General features: G+C 36.8%; 1 protein-coding gene and 1 long non-coding RNA gene across 33 annotated transcripts in view; one reads left to right on the top strand and one right to left on the bottom strand.

Moving 5' to 3' along the window:
• The window catches only part of ACOXL (acyl-CoA oxidase like), a 518534-nt gene that overhangs the window by 130983 nt on the left and 368132 nt on the right, over window positions 1-19419 (bottom strand). Inside the window, exon 15 of the mRNA XM_074209273.1 lies at window positions 16971-17082. Within this exon, the coding sequence (XP_074065374.1) occupies window positions 16971-17082 (112 nt within the window). The remainder of the gene's footprint in view (window positions 1-16970; window positions 17083-19419) is intronic.
• The window catches only part of LOC141504332 (uncharacterized), a 1263877-nt gene that overhangs the window by 1167584 nt on the left and 76874 nt on the right, over window positions 1-19419 (top strand). For 11 of the 32 annotated variants that reach the window (XR_012473307.1, XR_012473294.1, XR_012473305.1 and 8 more), the window contains one exon: window positions 167-6980. This is a non-coding gene — a long non-coding RNA (uncharacterized LOC141504332). Of the gene's footprint in view, window positions 1-166; window positions 6985-19419 lie in introns of those variants that run through there. The other 21 variants (XR_012473283.1, XR_012473299.1, XR_012473306.1 and 18 more) reach the window with 7 other exon arrangements.

Raw genomic sequence — 19419 nt, 5'->3', positions numbered from 1 at the left:
TGTTATATCCATTGTGCCAGCTCTATGGTCTGACCATTCAGTTATCTATGGATAAAAAGATTGTTGTTGTTGCTTTTTAATTTATGCAATAAAACATAGTATATAATAAAATGATGAATACACATGAAACTACAAATCAACTTGACAACCTGCTTTTCCTTTCCAGTGGCAAGACAAAGGTCAAGAGCATTGGCGATGGTACAGGATGCAGTGGGTGACCTTGGCCTTTCTAAATTAAAATCTTCCCTGGGTCTTGTCTGAAGACAAGGGCACATTGAATGACTAAAGACTAGGTAAGAACTAAGACAAAAGCTGGTCTAATTACAAAACCACCAACCTGGATGGGGAAAATCCTCTGAGTTTCTGGTCCAAACAGAAAACAACTGCTATTTTCACTCATTCAAGCCATCAAAACCTAAATATTGAACCACAGGAGTTTGAGCTAGGGCTATTATTGGCCATTTAATGAAAACCAGGGTGATTTGGGTTTAAAGACTTAGTTGAGTTGCTTCATTTAAAACACAATGGGCTTTTTTTTAAGCCTGTGGTGATGGTCCTCCAGATGCTGTTCTCTGAAAATTATATCAGACTCTGGGACCTTGCAGAGCTTCTTGGAGCAAAGCAGATGTAGCAGATGTATTTTTTGATCTTGGAGCAAAGCAGATGTGGCAGATGTAATTCTTTTATTTATGCTTTAGCAGATAAAATTATCAGAAAACTTTGAAAAAGCTTGTGACTCCTATTGAGAAATATAAGTGAAAATCAATGAGACTCTACATTTCTAGTCTATAACAGAGCAGGGAAGTAGAGAAATGATATGATAATGATGATAATGATGATGAGGATAATGATATCATCTAGCATTCATATAGATTTTCAAAGTTTACAAAAGCACTGCAAATATTTCATTTGATCCTCACAGCAACATGCAAAGTGGGTACTATTATTTTCCTCTTACAGATGAGGAAGCTGAGGTAATATTTGACCTTCATTTTCAAAGAAGATCATGACCATCAGAGAGGTGATGCATGACAAGCATATGAATTGGATTTGAATGAGGTGGGGCTGTGCTAAGTCACTAGCCTCACTTTCTTCTCCAGAATCATCTGGATCCAATGGCCAGATATGAATCAGGACAACTAGTGATGACCTTGGATTCAAGGTAGTCAGTGTTAAGTGACTTGCTCAAGGTCACACAGCTAGTAAGTGTTAAGTGTTGGTAGCAGGATTTGAACTCCAGGCTGCCTAACTCCAAAGCTAGCTGCCTAGGTTAAGTAATTCCTGCAGGCTCCCACAGTTAGTAAGTATCGGAGGCCAAATTTCAAACCAGGCCTTTCTAACTCCAGGTCTAGTACTGTATCCACTTCATCATCTACCTAGATAGATGGGACAAATGGTGGAAGCAAGAGAATTAAATGGAACAATTCCTCAAAGAAGAAAAGAAAGGGGGGATTGGGAAACCACCAAAGTATTGAGGCATTTAGCATTGATTTATGCCACTAGAAGGCCCCTGAATCTCATAGCTTCCTGATTATCTAAAGTTCTATTTTCATTCCCCTTATCTCCAATTACATTAGAATCCTTTCCCTAGATTATAAGCTACCATAAGGGTTCTCTCATTCTCCCTATACAATACTTCCTTACCATTATGTATCAGGTTGGAATTAGGGGAGGAGAAGGAAAGAAAAGTCTAGTGTAAAAGAAAGATTCCTGGTTTAAGATTGACAAGAGTTTGGATTTTTAGTTCTGGTGATGAGACTAACAATTACATGATCTTAAGCAAATCCTTTATCTAGTCCTTAAATTCCTGATCTCTAAAATAGTGATGATGGATTAAAACAGTCTTTGAGATCCCTTTCTATGCTAGTGTTTTATAGTTTGTTTGTATAAAATGTGAATCAAGTGAATTCAAGTCCACAGACATTTGTCAAATATTTACTACTATTGGGCACTACACTAATCACTGAGGATACAAAGGACTAAAAATAATGCTTGCTGTGGTAGAGCTAAAATGGTGGTGTGGAGGCAGGAATTCCCAGAAGGGCTTCTCCAGAACACTTCAAATGCTGTAAAAGTATGACTCTAACCAAATTCCAGAGTGGCAGAATCCACAGAAAGACTGAAAAAGTTTCCAGCCCAAGACAACTTGGAAGATCTGCTGGAAAGGTTTATTTTACTGGGGTTGGAAAGAGGTGCAATGCAGCATAGGCTGGGGAGTAAACCATCTCAGAGTTCCAGGAACAGCCTGTAGGGTGCCTGAGTCCTTGGGGACATCTGGGTCTGTGGCAGCAGGAGCAGTTTCCAGACCTCTCAGTCTAGGGATTGCCAAGGACAACTTGGAAGGTCAGTGGGAAAACTCAGAGCCCAGGGCAGTACAGGTCTCAGTGCAGCCCCTCCCCAGGAATCTGAGGAACCATCCAGCAGCTGTTTCCAGAGAGCTTAGCCTCACATAGGATCAGTATAAATAGCCCTGGTGCCTATCCCTATCACTGTCTACAAATAAATAAAATTTTAAAAAATAGTACTTGTCCTTAAAGAGCTTACAGTCTAATGGAAGAAAACAATATGAAAACAAGTATAAGCATATAAGATATTTATAGGGTAACATGGAAATCAATCTCTGAGGGAAGACTGTAGGGGACTGGGAAAGACCTCTTATAGAAGGTGGAGTTTGAGTTGAGTCTTGAAGAATCAGGGAAGTCAGGAGGAGTTAAAGACAGGGAAGTCAGGAGGAGTTAAAGACTAGGAGGTAGAGCATTCCAGGCAGAGAGGACAGTCAATGAAAAGCTACACACATAACTTGAGAGTGAGTGTGGTGTTTGAAATTAACAGGAAGGTCAGGATCCCTGGATTTTAGAGGACATGGATCAGGCTGCTAGGAAGCACAAGTGAGTAGGGTGTTGGTCCCAGAGTCAGGAAGACCCCTTTTCTTGAATTCAAGTCTGGGCTCAGACATTGACTAGCTGTGTGATCCTAGGCAATTCACTTATCCATTTTGCCTCAATTTATTCATGTAAAAAATGAACTGGAGAAAGAAATGGCAAAATAATCTAGTATCTCTGACAAGAAACATTAAAAATTGTCATGGAGAGTCAGACACAACTGAGGAATCACTTACAACTATAGAGCAGATGAATGGGAAAAATATTGGAAAGGTAGGAAGTAGACAGTTTGTAAAAGGAAATAAAAAACAAATAGAGGACTTTATATTTGATCCTAAAAGTATTAAGGAGCAAATGAAATTTATGTAGTATGTGGTGGCAAGTGACATAATCAGACCTGAATTTTAGGAAGATTGGCTAGGAAGGAATGGCTAGATATAAGTTAGGTCCTTTGGAAAAGAAGCTAGATAGTGAAATTCTTAGAGGAAAGATTAGCTTATAAGGGGATAATTTCTTAAGAAAGTAATAAATTTAAGCAAAAAGAGACAGTTGAGATCGAATAGCCACAGGAATAGTTACAAGTTGGGAAAAAAGTAATCAAATTAAAAAGAAAAAGGGAAAAGACAAGAAACTTAGATCAACATAGATCTAGTTGCATGGAATTTGGGCCATATTGATCCAGCAGTATGGGGCAGACCACATAGATGCAGCTTAGTGAAAGGAAAGAAACACATTGGGAATCAAGGAGAAAAGGACTTCTGTCTTTTTTGTTTGTTTAAATTAATTTTTGAGGTGGGTGGGACAAGGATGTTGTAGCATCTGGTTCAAGGTATTCTCCAATGTGCATGTCTAGGTAGCTTCTAGTCACTGAGTCCTCTCTTGCACCTGGCCAAAAAAGCTAGGAAGTTTAGGAAATGGAGATTCCAGCTTAGGAAATGGAGATTCCAAAGAGCCAACATAGAATGTAGAGCACCCCCCACCCAGAGTCAACCAGTTGGCTATTGCAAAAGTCCAGACATGAAGTGATGAGTATTTGTACTAAGTATTGTATTAGAGGAGAAGACAGAGTACACAGGAGAGATGTTACAAAGGTAGAAAATAGCAGGACGTGGCAACAGATTGACTATGAGAGGTGGGAGAGAGAGGACATAAGGGTAACACATTGGTGTTTTAAGCCTGAAGGAAATAGGATGAAGGTGAAACCCTTTATAGTTACAGGGAAGCACAGAAGAGAGGAGGATTAAGTTTACAGAACCAGATAATAAATGAATTGGTGATTTAAGGATAGTGAAATACAAATTTAGGGAAAGAGGAAAACAAAAAGGAACATGGCACAATGAGGGGAATTTGAAAAAAAAGATGGAACAGGAATGGGAGAATATGGTGGAGTCAGACACTGTAGTACACAACCCTCTGCAAAAGTTTTTAATTCCACCTCAAACTGATCTTTAAGCAAATGGATTGGGTCAGTGTCATATTATTCCTCTCTATTCTTTCCTCCTCTTATTGGTTTCTCTGCTCTGTGTTCTGGCAATTTGAAACTTTTCTTCTTCCCCTCCAAGGAGACTGTCTATTTCTGGATAAGAAATTAATGTATTAGTTAACCATTAATCATTATAGCTTTAGTATATTTGGAATGAGAAATCTGCACATGTCTCATTGAACTTCTTTCTGAATTTTCTTTCCTCCCTTAAGACAAAACTGAAATTGTCAGAACATGAGTAAATATGATCTTGGCAAAAGGTTTCTATAATTGAGTATATTACTTCCTAATTTTCCCTCTCTTCTCCCTCCTCTCTGCTATGTCAAGAAAAATACTCTGCTTTTCATCACACAGATTTTCAAAATAGAAAAATATTATCTGATGATTCTTTTTCTTTCAGCTTTGAATATTCATTTAACTTTACCCAAATAAAAGAAGTCCTGATCATAATCAGCATCAGACACACAACTAAAACAAACAAAATAGCTGCTATCCTCCCCCCACCCTTTTTTTTTTCCAACAGCTTCCTCATTTTATAAGTTCCTCCAAACCCTGTGGGCTGCTGGAAGGGTCAAAGAAGGAAAAAGCAAGATTTATTTAAATAGATTTCAGACTCTAAAGGTATCCCTTTAGAGGAAGATCAGCCAGAAAGATCTCATTTCAATAATGTGATCTTTAAGTTCAGCTGTATATTGTGGTTACTGTATCTGACTGCCCTTAGTGACTGGCTAAAGCTGACAGCAGACAGAGAATAATGTCTTTTTTCACATATGAAAGAAATTAGGTCCCATGGTGCTTGTTTCCTAAAACTCTACAGCCTCTCAGATGCTGTCCAGGACATAGAGCAGGCAAGGAAACATACTCAAAGTTCTGATTTTAACTTCTTCCAGGGATGAGTAGAAAACTTGTATGAGATGGGAGCACTAGATGTTTCCAACACACAAAAGCAAGACAACAATAGCTATGATAATAATAATGATAATTAGTATTGTTTTATCCCTTTAAGATTTGTAATGTACTTTATAATCTCATTTCTCCTCACAACAACCCTAGGAAGTAGGTGTTATTATTTTCTTCATTTATAAATGAGGAAACTAAGACAGGCCTTTGTAAGTCACTTGCCCAGGATCATACTAATCTAAGGTCATATTTGAACTCAGGTCTTCTTAACTCCAAGACCCTTGTTTTTACTCACTGCTGCTAACCAATGTGTTCAATATATCTTTCCAGTGGGGTCAGTGAAAAAATTTCAAGAATGTAAGTCATTGACCCAGTGACTTCTTGTTTCCTGGAGATATTGAATTCTTTCTCATTATGATCAATGTGGACAGGGCTTGAGGAGGGATGGAATGGTGCTCTAATTTCTTTTCATGAGTTTAAGTTTGCAGAATCACAGAATTGGAAGGGTCCTCAGATATTGTCTAGTCCAACCTGTACTTGGCTGAGAATTTCCCTCTACAACAACTACAAAACTTTATCTAGTCAGGCAACCTCTAGACTCTAGTCAGTCTTGTATTACCTTGTAAGTCACCCCATTCTTTTGTACAGCTCTGATTGTTAGGAAGTTTTCTGTGACATCAAATCTATATCTATATCTTTGTAATCTTCATCTAGTTCTTCCAAATAATTCATTCTGCCCTCTAGGACCATAAAGGAAAAAAAAGATAACCCTACTTCCACATGAAAGTCCTTCATTTAGTTTCATGCCCTTTCTTCTCAGTCATTAAAAAGGAGTTCTGATACCCTGAACTTGTCAGGATGGTTTGATGAAGAATATGAGTAGCATGTTCTCACATTTAGCATCTGTTGGGACCACTGTCAGTGAATCTGAGTGGGCCAACAGTAAGCCAAGAGAGTATGAGAAGATGACAGTCACTCCCCCAAATTCTCCTTAGATACTCCCTTCTCTCCACTTCTTTTTCTCTCTGTTTCACCTCTAGAGCACAGATTAATATTGCTATTTTTAATATAGTGTTTATACACACCATCTCTTTTGATCCTCATAACAAACTTGAGAGGCAGACAGTACAAATATTATGCCTGAAAATTCCATTCTCTGAGGTTTATAGGAATTTACTTTGTGGTGAGTCAAGACACATATCTTTAGAGTGAAACCGCGGAGCCTCTAGTGGATAGCAGCTCACTAGGAAGCACAGTTTTTATACCTTACCTAGTTTTCATGTAGTGGATAGAATGATGAACATGGCATCTGGATATATAACTTCAAATTCTACAACATGGACTTACTAGCTGTGTGTCCCTGGGCAAATTTTAACCTCTCTGAGCCTCACTTTCCTCCTCTGAATATGTAGATTAGACTTAATGATCTTTAAGGCCACTTCTAAATCTGGTGATCCTATGACTCTTGTCCTGTCTTGATAGGTAAAGCATCATATAAATCTAGCATGTGTTAGTCTGAAAGTGACTAAGGAACCATGATATATGTGCACACATATATATTATGTGAATAACAGGCAAACTATACAGTGTAACAATCAACAAATATAGATTAATACACTGCATGTCACATAATACACATGTATCTGATATCTGTATCTATATCTGTATCTATATCTATATCATCTATCATCTAGATCTAGATCTAGATCTAGATCTAGATCTAGATCATCTATATCTATATCTAGATCTAGATCTATATATATCATCTATATCTATATCTGCTACATACAAAACATTGTGCTACACTCAGAGGGAAAAGGTAGATGAATAATAGATACAAAGTATAAATATGGTCTCTACAGTCAAGGAGTCTGTCATTCGGTTTTAGAAACAAAACTTAAATTCACAAAAATGTTAAATGAATATCAATAGAAATGATTAAATTTAATAATAATATGATTTAGTTACTTTTAAGATTTGCAAAGTCTTTTATAAATATGATTTCATTTGATCCTTGCAATAACCCAAGGAGGTAAGTACTATTATCACCCCCATTTTATATAAGAGGAAACTGAGCCTGAGAGAGGTTAAGTGATTTGCCCCAGGGTTATAGAACTAATAAATGTTGAGGCTAGATTTGCATTCAGATGTTCCTGACTTCAGGTCCAGCACTTTAACCACTGTGCAAACATCTGACTCTAGATGGCAGTTAGACTACAAAGTTGAAAGAAATTTCATGAGAAATGACCAATGAATGGTACGGTTGGTGCTATAGAAATCAGAGTCCACATGGCACAGGAGAAAAAATACTAGATTTGGAGTTGGGAAGCTCTGAGTTTGAAACCTACTACTGATACTTACCAAATGAATGGACATGGGCAAAATATTTCACCTCTCTGATCTTCAATTACATTATTTCACCAAATAGTGATCCTAGAGACTTCCCGGTTAAGTTGGTCCCATGAAATGTCCACAAAGAGCTTATCTTTTCCACAAACACCTCAGCAAAGTTCTGAAAGAGTACAATGTGAAATAATGATGAAGTAGATCAAAGAGAGTCACTGGTAAACTTCTCCATCTAAGTCTAGGACTGCATAAGATGACCAGAAATCCAGTTTAGAACTGAAAGCAAAAATGTTACCCAAATAGTTGACTTTCTGAAAAAATAGAAAGGAGTGAAAAGAATTTAAAGAGTTCAATATGGGGCGGCTAGGTGGCTTAGTGGATAAAGCACGGGCCCTGGAGTCAGGAGTACCTGGGTTCAAATCCGGTCTCAGACACTTAATAATTACCTAGCTGTGTGGCCCTGGGCAAGCCACTTAGCCCCATTTGCCTTGCAAAAAAAAAACCCTAAAAAAAAGAGTTCAATATTAGAACATCCATATTTTAGAAAATAAGGAAGACCTGTAGGATAACAAAAACAGCTGACTTGGAAAACCTCTAAGCAAGATGATTTAATAATCATCAGATTCCCCAAAACCATAGCCAAATTAAAAAAAAAAAACTCTGTATATCTTATTCCAAGAAGTTATAAAAGAAAACTGCTCACATCTATTAGAACCAAAAGTCAAAGTGAAAATAGAAAGAATAGATCAAACACCTTTTATTTTTATTTTATTTTTTTGGTTTTTGCAAGGCAAATGGGGTTAAGTGGCTTGCCCAGGGCCACACAGCTAGGTAATTATTAAGTGTCTGAGACCGGATTTGAACCCAGGTACTCCTGACTCCAAGGCCGGTACTTTATCCACGCCACCTAGCCACCCCATGACCAAACACCTTCTGAGAGAAATGCTAAAATGGAAACACCCAGGAGTATCATAGCCCAAATGCAAAGGAAAAAATATTCAAGCAATGAGAATGAAAGAGTTTAAATGCCAAATAACTCCAGTCAGGATCATGTAAGACTATGTTGCAACTACTTTAAAAGAGAGAAAAATCTCGAAATACAATATTCCAAAAGAAAAAAAAGATATACAATCAAAACTAAATTTTTCAAAACTAAATATCATCCTCTGGAGGAAAATGGACATCTAATAGAATTGTGTGCTTTTAAGCATTAATGATGAAAAAGACCAGTGTTGGATATCTCTGAAAGAAAAGAAACAGGAGACAAAAGAAACCTAGAAAAGATGTTCAAAAATATTCGAGCAACCAAAAGAGCTAAATGCTGATGGGAGTGTTTATATTCAAATGGGGAGGGGATCAAGTGTATCTTTGCAATCCCACTGCCTTTTAGCATCATATGAACACAAAGGATAAAATGTATAATTTTGATTACATAAAATTTAAAAGTGTTTGTATAAATTAAATCAATGCAATTAGAATTATGATAAATAACTTGTAAACTGTCTTCTCAATAAATTATCTTATTAACATCATAAAAAGAAAAAAAGTCCAGCTATCAAAAACCATGTTAAATACTCCAAATCACAATATGTTCAAAGTGAAGAAATTCTGGAGTTCTATCTTATATTCATCACATTAGCAAGGATGACAAAAAAGGACAATGAAAATTGTTGAAGAAATTGTGGAAAGAAATATATCGAGAAATAATTTAGAGTAATACCTCAAAAGTCAATGAAATATGTATCACTTTGACCACTATATGCTTTGCATTATATTCTATAGACTATACACTATTCACCCAAAGTACATACTTTGACCGTAGATACGTTAAAGTAGTGATTCCCCAAACCCTTTAGTCTCAGGATCACTTTAAACTCTTAAAGTTATTATTATTATTATTATTATTATTATTATTAATTTATTATTATTATTATTTTGCAGGGCAATGGGGTTAATTGATTTGTCCAAGGTCACATAGCTAGGTTATTTTGTCTGAGGTCACATTTGAACTCAGGTCTTCCTGACTCTAGAGTCGGTGCTCTATGCACTGCATCACCTAGCTGCCCACTCTTAAAAATTATTGAAAAATCCAAAAAGCTTTTGTTTATGTGTTTTATCTACCAATATTTAAGATAATAGAAATCAAAGTGTTTGGAATTCTTTTAAAAATAGTTTTGATTGGGAGCAGCTAGATAGCACAGTGGATAGAGCACTGACTCAAGAGTCAGGAGGAGATGAGTTCAGATCTGACCTCAGGCACTTAATAATTACCTAGCTCTGTGACCTTGGGCAAATCACTTAATCTCCCCACTCAGTGCCTTGCAAAACAAAAAAAAAAACAAAAAAAATTAATTTTAATCTCCTAGTCCAAAAACATCAAGCAAAGCAGGAATGAAATCACATGCACAAAAGCATTTATAATACATTTTGTTGCTGCAAAGAACTAGGAGGGAAAAGTAGGTGCCTATCAATTGGAGAATGATTGAACAAATGAACGGGAAAGAACATTATTGTGCCATAAAAAATGATGGAATGGATGAATTCAAAGAAAAATAGGAGACTTCAAGTGAACATCTGCAACAAGAAGGGAGTAGAATCAGAACAATTTATATGAGTATAATACTGTAAAGAAAAATAGTCTTGACAGGCTTAAGAACTCTAATCAATGCCATGGTCAATTATGACCCTGAAAGACTGATGATGTCAAAATTTGGCAGAGATATGAGGCTGTGGTTTCAGTATAAGTCACATAATCTTCATTCATAATCTTTGTATGAATTTTTCTGATTTGACTATCTTTATTACAAAGGAGGTCTCTTATTTAAAGGAGACAGAGTTGTGATGGAGGTCACTGGAAGAAAATAATGAAGATGAAAAAAGGGGAAGAAAAATGATGAAATATATTTAAAATATTCATAAACAAATAGAAGAGGCCCTGCCAGCAACATACTATCATGTTAAATTTGGTTGGTACTGTCATGCAAAATTCAGTACATACTTTTAAAAATTATTTTAACATTAATTTTTTAAAATGGACTTCTGACTTTTCTCCCTCCCTCTTATCCATCCCCACCTATTGACTTCTGGCTTCATCATTCTACCAAAATTGTACTTTTCCAAAATTGTACTTCTTGATGACATAGCATTTTCTCAATCTTCATCCTTCTAGACTTCGCAGTCTTTGATACTACTGATCAACTTCCTCTTTTTGGTATTCACCTTTCTTTAGTTTTCGTGATAATATTCTTTCCTGGTTTTCCTCCTACCTATTTGATCACTCCTCAGGATTTTTTGTTGGATCTTCATTTGGTTCAGGCCCATTAACCAGGGTGTCCCATAGAGCTCTGTCCTGAGTTCTCTACTCTTCTCCCTCTATATTATTTGACGTCTTGAGTTCATCACCTCCCATAGACTCCATTATCATTTCTATGTTGACAATTTTCAAACCCTACTTATCCATCCCTAATTTCTCTGCTGACCTCCAGTGTTGCATTTAAACATCTCAAATTGGAGATGTTCCCAAATGTTTCAAAGACATTTCAAGCCAAATAGTCCAAAACTGAACTCCAAACACTCCCCCTTTTCCAAACCTCCCTATTACTGTTGGGGACACTAACATTCTTCCAGTTTTAGGTATTATCTTTGACTTCATACTATCTCTTATCCTCTATATTCAACCTGCTGCTTTAGCCTGTCAATTTCACCTTCATAACCTCTCTTATATGTCTCCTTTTTTTTCTGACTATCACCACCCAAGGGAAGCCCTCATTATTTCACTCCTGAACTATTATAATAACTTTCTGGTTTGCGTCTCTGTCACAAGTCTCCCTTCTCCAATCCATCATCTTCTCAAGCTGTCAAATTGACCTTCCTAAAGTCCAGGTCTAACCATGTTATCCCCTCACTGAATAAACACCAGTGGTTCACTATCATCTCTAGGATCAAATATAATATCCAAACCCTTCATGCCCTGACTCCCTCCCTTTCCAGTCTTCTTAACCCTTATTTCCACCCACATTCTCTACAATTCACTGTTCTTCAAAGAAAACACTCTACCTCTTGATTCTTGACATTTTCTCTGGTTGTTCCTTATAGCTCTCCCTTCTGATTTCTACTTTCTGACTTCCTTCAAATCCCAGTTAAAATCCAACCTTCTAAAGGAAACCTTCACTAATCCATTTTACTTCTACTGCTTTTCCTCTGTTGATTATTTCTAATTTATCTTGTATATAACTTGTTCATACATAGTCTGCATGTTGTCTCCCCAATTAGATTATGAAAACTTTGAGGGCAAGGACTGTAGTTTTGCCTCTCTTTGTATAAATAGAGCTTACTAAAGTGTTAGTACATAGTAGAAAATTAATAAATGTCTATTGACTATTGCCTATAGCAAATACATCATAAAGATAAATTACGTAAAATGATTTGTAAATCTTAATGTCCTATATAACTGTGTGGGTTTCTAAAAGGACCATGGGATAGTTTGGGGTGAGAAGGCTTTTAAGAGAAAGAAGGATTTCAGCCAAGTATTGAATGATGAGTAGGAAGATTTGGAGTGGCAGAAAGAAGGGAAAAGAGCATTATTAAAAGAGAAAATGCTAATTTGCTATAGCCTAATACACTCTCTCACACATACTTTCCTGGGGCATTGCCAAAACTCAGTATGCCTTCAGATTATTTTTTAGACTCCCACGGCTGTTATCTAATTGAAATGGTTATTATAACCTCTAGTATCTGATTAAATGACTGTAATCCAATACCTTCTTTTCTCTGAAGGGCATATACTATCACAGAATTGTTGAGCTGGAAGAGAGTTAAGATATCTTTTAAAATACCCCCCCACACTTTAAAGATAAGGAAAATCATCCAGAGAATTTAAGTGACTCCACTCTGAATGAGGAGATCTTGATTCTAGCCAAGCTTTTCTGTGATTAACTTGTTATGTAACCTTAGACACTTTGGACCTCAGTTTCCTTGTCTGTAAAATAAGGCAGGTAGACTAAGTGAGCTCTAGCTTTACTATTCTGTGGTTTTCTGTGTAGTGAATACACTTGGATCCTGTTTCCCAAAGTAAGACTTGCTACATTGCCCTCTAAGGGTTCCAGGGTAACCTGAAAAGTTTGTGAAGGATTGCTTCCCTTGGCCATTAGCTTAAGCCTTATTTTATGAGGCTATGCTAGCACCCCAGTTCCACTTAACCACTTATAATCAGATAGCTTCTACAAAGAGATATTTCAAAGATTTATCAAGAAAAATATACAAGCATTTCCCTCAGTACTTTTGGGGCATATTCTCCCTGAAACCTCCTCGGTATTTGGGGGAGTTGAAACAAAATTTAGTTCAGTTCATTCAGTTCCATCCAAATGAATAGAAGTCCAGATGTAGCATGACTGCCACATGAGTCTTTCCACTGAAGACCCAAAGGTCATTTCCAAATATGGTTGCTTCCTCCTAGGAGCACTGATGCTGCACTAAAAACAAACAAAAATTTAAAGTATAAAACCTAGTGAGGATTAGAATTCCCAGATTCCTGTGATTTACTTTCTTTTTTTGGGGGGGGGGGTTGCAAGGCAAATGGGGTTAAGTGGCTTGCCCAAGGCCACACAGCTAGGTAATTATTAAGTATCTGAGACCAGATTTGAACCCAGGTACTCTTGACTCCAAGGCCGGTGCTTTATCCACTATGCCACCTAGCCGCCCCTGATTTACTTTCTTGATCATGATCTTAGACTCCATTCTCTGAACCTATAATAGTAATATTTGTCCTTTATTTTCAAAGAAGACCACAACATCAGGGAGGTGATGCCATACCAAGCACATGAATTGGATTTGAGTGAGGGGGTGCTGTACAATGTCACAGGTCTCAATTTCTCCTCCAGAATCAGCTAGGTCCAGTGGCCAGATGTGAATCAGAACACCTGGAGATGACCCTGGATGCGAGGTGGTCAGGGTTAAGTGACTTGCCCAGCGTCTCACAGCTAGTTAGTGGCAAGGGTCTAAGGCCAGATTCAAACTCCACACTACCCACTGTGCCACCTAGCTGCCCTTAACCTAGAACAGAAAAGAATGAATGAAATGGCCTAGGAGAAAGGCCAGTTTCTGGGATCACATTGCCTTGGAGGAGAATAAGGTCTTGAAACTTTTCCTCTCACAGCAGTCTCTCTCTCTCACTAGATGCTATGGGTGATAGTTACCAAACTCTTCCAGAGAGGAATGAAGCAAAAACGAGACAGAAGCTGACTCAGGTCTTTTTGAAGATGCCAACAGTTCTGCTTACACAATCAATCCCAAAAGGTCCTTCCTAAACATGTGATTGCCCTCCTGGAACCAATTACAAAAGGTTCAGACAAGCTCCACAGTCTCTCCACAGCACCTCCCTCACACCTCATCACCACTCTCCTAGAAGCAGCTCCCCAGCATCATCCTCCATGGGGAAAGTCTGCATCAGCCAAATAAACTGATGGGATTTGTACATATGCCAAAACCCTCATAAAAGAAAATGACATCATTTGGGGTTCTTATCAGAATTTTCCTTAGGTGAGAATTGAAACATCCACTTTGAATAAAAAGACAGACAGAACTGGGAAACAAAAACGGACAACTCCAGGTATTACTAGGTGAAAAGTAGGATTTGAAGAGCAAAGGAACAACAGCATTTCTAAGAATAAAAGATGAAAGAGACATGGAAGAGCTACAGAGCCAGGCTAGGGGCAATCCTCAGCCATATTAGAAAGGAAACAAAAATATGTCTTGTTTCTTTTTACCCTGTGCTTTCTCTCAATATTTCAGGAAGTAGATAACCTCTTCTCTACTAAATCTGCTCTCCAGAAAGAATCTTCTCTCAGCAATCATTTATCTGTCAATATAGTTCACTGTCATCCCTCCCAGAGGTATCTCATTTTCCACCTTGCTTTATTGTGTTAAAAAAAGGATGTGGGCCCTGTTCTGAAAAGAGGTGAGGGATGAATTATGTTAGGACAGGATCTTTCCCCAACTTTCTTTCTCTTCCTTCTTCTCTCTTCATCTCCCTTTCTTTCCCTCATTCTTTCAACTCACCAAGGCAAAGTCTAAGACTTCATGAGTTATTGTCTCATTATCAGTCATCTGATTGTCAATATTTCTTAGGAATTTAATCTATTCATCCATTGGTCATACGGTCATCACCAAGCATTTATTAAGTGCTTACCCTTTGCCTGGCAGTGTACTAAGTCGTAGAGGTACAGAAAAATGCGAAACTAGTTCTAGTAAAACACACAAAGAATAATATCCTCCTGGTAATAACAAAAGCTATACTCAGCACAAAGCAAATAGTAGTCTTTGCCAAAGGGTAATGAAAGTGAAGCTTCAGAGACCTCAGACTTTTTAATTCAGGTTCTTTCTGTCTGTCCTGCCTTGGTCTCCCTTTGGCCCTTCTTTCGTGGGTGGTCTCTCTCCCTGCTTCTGTGGACTCTGTGACTAGACCCTCTATAGGAGATGTTACTTCTGCTTCCCCTTTGTTCTCCATGTCTTTTTACCTCCAACTATTTGTGCATCAAATGAAGAATTCCAAATTACAGGTATTTTCTAACAATTAGGGATAGTGACTTCTAGCAAAGTCCAGGGAAAAGAATTTAAATGAAAATTTAAAATACTCTAATGAAAAAGTGGTTCGATAACATTTTTCCCCCTCTCTATTTTCTAAATTTTCAATTCAATAAATGCCTGAAATATCACCACTTTGACCTTCATTTAGGTTAACAAGAACTTCCTTTCAAAAACATAAATAGCTCTGAGAAGGTTCTGAGGGCTGTCTGCATGTGTGTGTATGTGAACATGCACACATGAGCACATACCATGTGTACTTATCAGGGTAAGGAGAACACAAATGATGAATCAGTAATTTTTGGAATAAGTAGAACTTTTTTTCTAGTAGATTAGGCCTGAGTGACATACCAATCAGAAATACTTCCTGCTTACATTCCTGTTAGACTTCAGATCAGTGTGGTGAGAACAGTCCTAAGAACTGTTCAGGTGAATCCAGGTCAACCTGGATCATTATTTTGCACAAAGTTGGTGCTTAGTAAATATTTGTGAATGAATGAATGAATGAATAAATTCTGAACATATTCTTCCTCATGTATTGCATGACCTTCTTAAGATAAACAAAATATTCAGCTGGAGACAGAGTGGATAAAGCAGCTGACCTGAAGTCATATTCCTGAATTTAAATCTGGTTTTAGACACTTACTAACTGTGTGACCTGGGCAAGTCACTAAACCCTGTTTGCCTCAGTTTCCTCATCTGTAAAATAAGTTGGAGAAGGAAATGGTAAGCCATTCCAGTATCTCTGCCAAGAAAATCCCAAATGGGGTCATGAGTAGTTGAACACAGCTCGAAAATGACTCAACGACAATGTTATTCACTGAGTTTGTTAAAACACCAAATAGATAAAACAGTCCTATAGAGGCAGTTACATAGGAAAAATGCTAGAGAAACAATAATAGTTGATATGTATAGACAACTTTTAGATTTGTAAAGTGCTTTCAATACATAAGATAATAGGTTGAGAGATAGAACATTGATGAAGCTACCTAACTCAAACCTCTCATCTATAGATATAACCTGTTTTAGATGTATAGTTTCACATAGACCATATTTGATGCTATTATAATTTTAAGAGCTCTAAATGAATGATGAGAAAACAGCTGGTTCTGTTAATTAAAAAGAATCAGTTGAGAAAATGATGGATTAAAGTGTAGTATTTTTATAGATTCAAGATATATATATATATACATACATATATATGTATGTATATATATATATATATATATATATGAATCTACGAAGAATCTGTGGATCTGTGGAAGTCAGCAAGGAGGTGAGGAGAAAGTACTTTCTTGTGGGAATTGGTTTAACTGTGATACTATAAAAATTGGTTTAACTGTGATACTATAAAGAACGTTTATAAAAAGAATTCAGTGAAGAATGCCTGATTAACTGTCAAGTACAGTATATTTTGGAAGGACTGAAGAGAAGATAAAGAAATAAAAAGGACTAATCTTGAAAATAAATTTGAAGGTTTTTAAATAACTTAAATCAGAATCCAAGAGAACCTAGATTGAATTTTCATGCAATTGGAAAAGAATCAACTATTATGTTCAGGGTTAATGGTGGCTTAAATTATGGCACTATTCATAGTCAAAATATTATAAATAGTTATATATACCTTTATTATTGTCATTTGTTCAGAAATTATATATATTCATTAATTTTATATTTATTCAATTAAAGATAAATAAGTGATTTTCTTTAGGAAAGGAGGTTTCTTTTGATATTTAATGAAACCAAAAAGAAAAATGAGATAGTGAATGGTTGGTTACCTTATGGTAGATTCTGGCTGCTAATCCCCGTTGAAGAACTCTTTCTCGAAAACTCACTGCTTTCAATAGGAAGGTCAGATTACCAATAGCATCCATGTTAAATGCCAAAAAACTAAAGGAAAAATACAATAATCAAATGTTATTCATTGTGCTGAATAAACAAATTTTGTGAATACTAGAAGGACTTATGATTCCATCACTGACTGTGTGGGGGGGGATTAGCTGTTTGAAGCATCTTGAACCCAAGTGATTTTGGTCAGGGTGACACAAAGCTACTAAATATCAGAAGGGGGATATAAATGTAGGCCTTCCTTACTATAAGTTCAGCACTCTATCCATAACTTCATTAGAAATAACAAAGAATTTTAAATTGAAGCAAGATTACCATGGGCCTGACTATCACAAAGGATTTCTCAACTGTAAAGGTAGACACTGAAACTCATGGACTGGATTTTCTAAGACACTCTATATCTTTAGTGGAGATAAGTTCACAGTCCTATTGATTGAGACTTTACAATCTCATTATACTCAGCATATATACTACAGAGACGTTTTCCTGCTGGAAGTACAAATGTTTGCATGTTAGGAACTACAAGTCAACTACAAGAGTATAGAAGATTTCTATACAGAAGAAGAGACACAAGCCCAGAAAGGTAAAATGGACTTGCCTATGATGAAATAGAGGCAAAGGTTAGAACCAGGTTTCTTGCCCCATGGCTTCAATATGAATAAAGTTAAGTTTCAATTCATACTTAAAGAGACAGTTTCCAGATAGCACCTATATCCACATTCAGTGGTGTGGCTTCTTATAGAAATACCTTGTGAGCATCATTTCAAAGGTTCCAGGAAAACCCTGCCTATTCTGCCCAAACACAAACACCCTTGTGTTTTATTCACTGATGCCTGAAATCTCTCTTAGGAGGAAGGTAAATGGCTTCACTCCAAAAGTAAAGATAAAGCTTAAAAGGTGAAGGATCTTAGAAGAGATTAAACCTTGCTTTAAAGTCACATAAAACTAAACATAATTGATATTCTAACTTTTCCTGAGAGTAAGCTTTGGTAGGAGAAAAAAGCATGGGTACCTGATGGTGGGTAGAAATATCATAGGAAGGAGAAAAGAAGAGGGTTAGGGGCACCAAAGATAAACTCTTCCTACTTCTAATTTTTTCCTCTATCTCTGAGTAAAAAAAATAGATACTCATGGGCAAATGGGGAAATATATGAATGCAGATAATTCAATTCAGTTAAATAAATGCTGGAGTAGCTACTACATTTAAGTCACTATTCTAGGAAGAGGAACCAGAATACACTGATAAAGACTACATGGTACCTTTCCTTAAAGAGCTCAATTTCTAATATTAATAATGATGATGTAATGATGTTTTTATAGCACTTTAAATTCTTGTCTCTCTACAACCTCCCTATGAAATAGGTAGCATAGCTATAGCTCCTTGAGGGTAGGAACTTCTGTTTTGACTTCATATTCCATGAGGCTAGTAACTGACCAACAATAGGTCCCAGACCAAGCCTCACTTGATCATTGTTTGGGTTCTGATGGTTCAGAGAGAATGAAAATAGCATTTGCTTCTATTTTGATCAGAAACCCAAGGGTTTTCATCTCCCAGATTAATTTTATTTCTTTTGACTAGGTAAAAGAGATCATTGTTTGCTTCATCTTCACCTGGTCTTAATTACTGAATGGGTTTTGCTCCAGACAAACTGAGACCAGGAAAAGACCTTAGCTCAAAAAGGCCAAGGCCTATCACTGCATCCAGGGCCCTCTCCAGTCATCCTGATCTTTATCTTGCCACTGGACCCAGATAGATCTGGAGGAGAGAGTAAGGCTGTTGATTTGGCACAGCCATCCCTCACTTAAATCCAATTCACTTGCTAGACATGATAGCACCTTTCTAATGCCATGATCCTTTTCAAAAACAAAAGATAAACAACAATAACGACAATGTCTTGAACCTAATACATATTTAATTGATCTAAATTATTCCCATTTTTTAAATGAGGCTCAGGAAGAAATGTGTCTAAGATGAGATTTGAATAAAAGATTCTTGACTTCAAGACCCTATAATAACAATAATGCAAAGGTAGAGAGTATGGGTGTATGAGTCATATAAGCAAAGTGCTGTGTACTTTCTGAAGAAAGAAGAATCCCAAGATAAAATTGGTGATACTGTATGTTGATACTTGTGAGCTGTAGATGACTTCAAATTTCAGGAAGTCCACCATCCCCAACAATACCCAATACTAAAATATGACCTTTATTAAGAGGACATATGGCATGAAATAAAACCAAAGCAATGATAGGTGAAATTCCTTGGCTTATAGCTAATAATTGTAATCGTAGCTAACATTTACATAGAACTGTTCTAAGTACTTTACAACTATTATCTCATTTGATGTTCACAACAACCCTGGAAGGTGGGTGCTATTATTA

The sequence above is a fragment of the Macrotis lagotis genome, chromosome 1 (assembly GCF_037893015.1).
Source record: "Macrotis lagotis isolate mMagLag1 chromosome 1, bilby.v1.9.chrom.fasta, whole genome shotgun sequence".
In the NCBI taxonomy this organism is placed as follows: Eukaryota; Metazoa; Chordata; class Mammalia; order Peramelemorphia; family Peramelidae; genus Macrotis; species Macrotis lagotis.
Note: the sequence above shows the minus strand (reverse complement) of the source record. Positions and strands in the feature narration are given on the sequence as shown.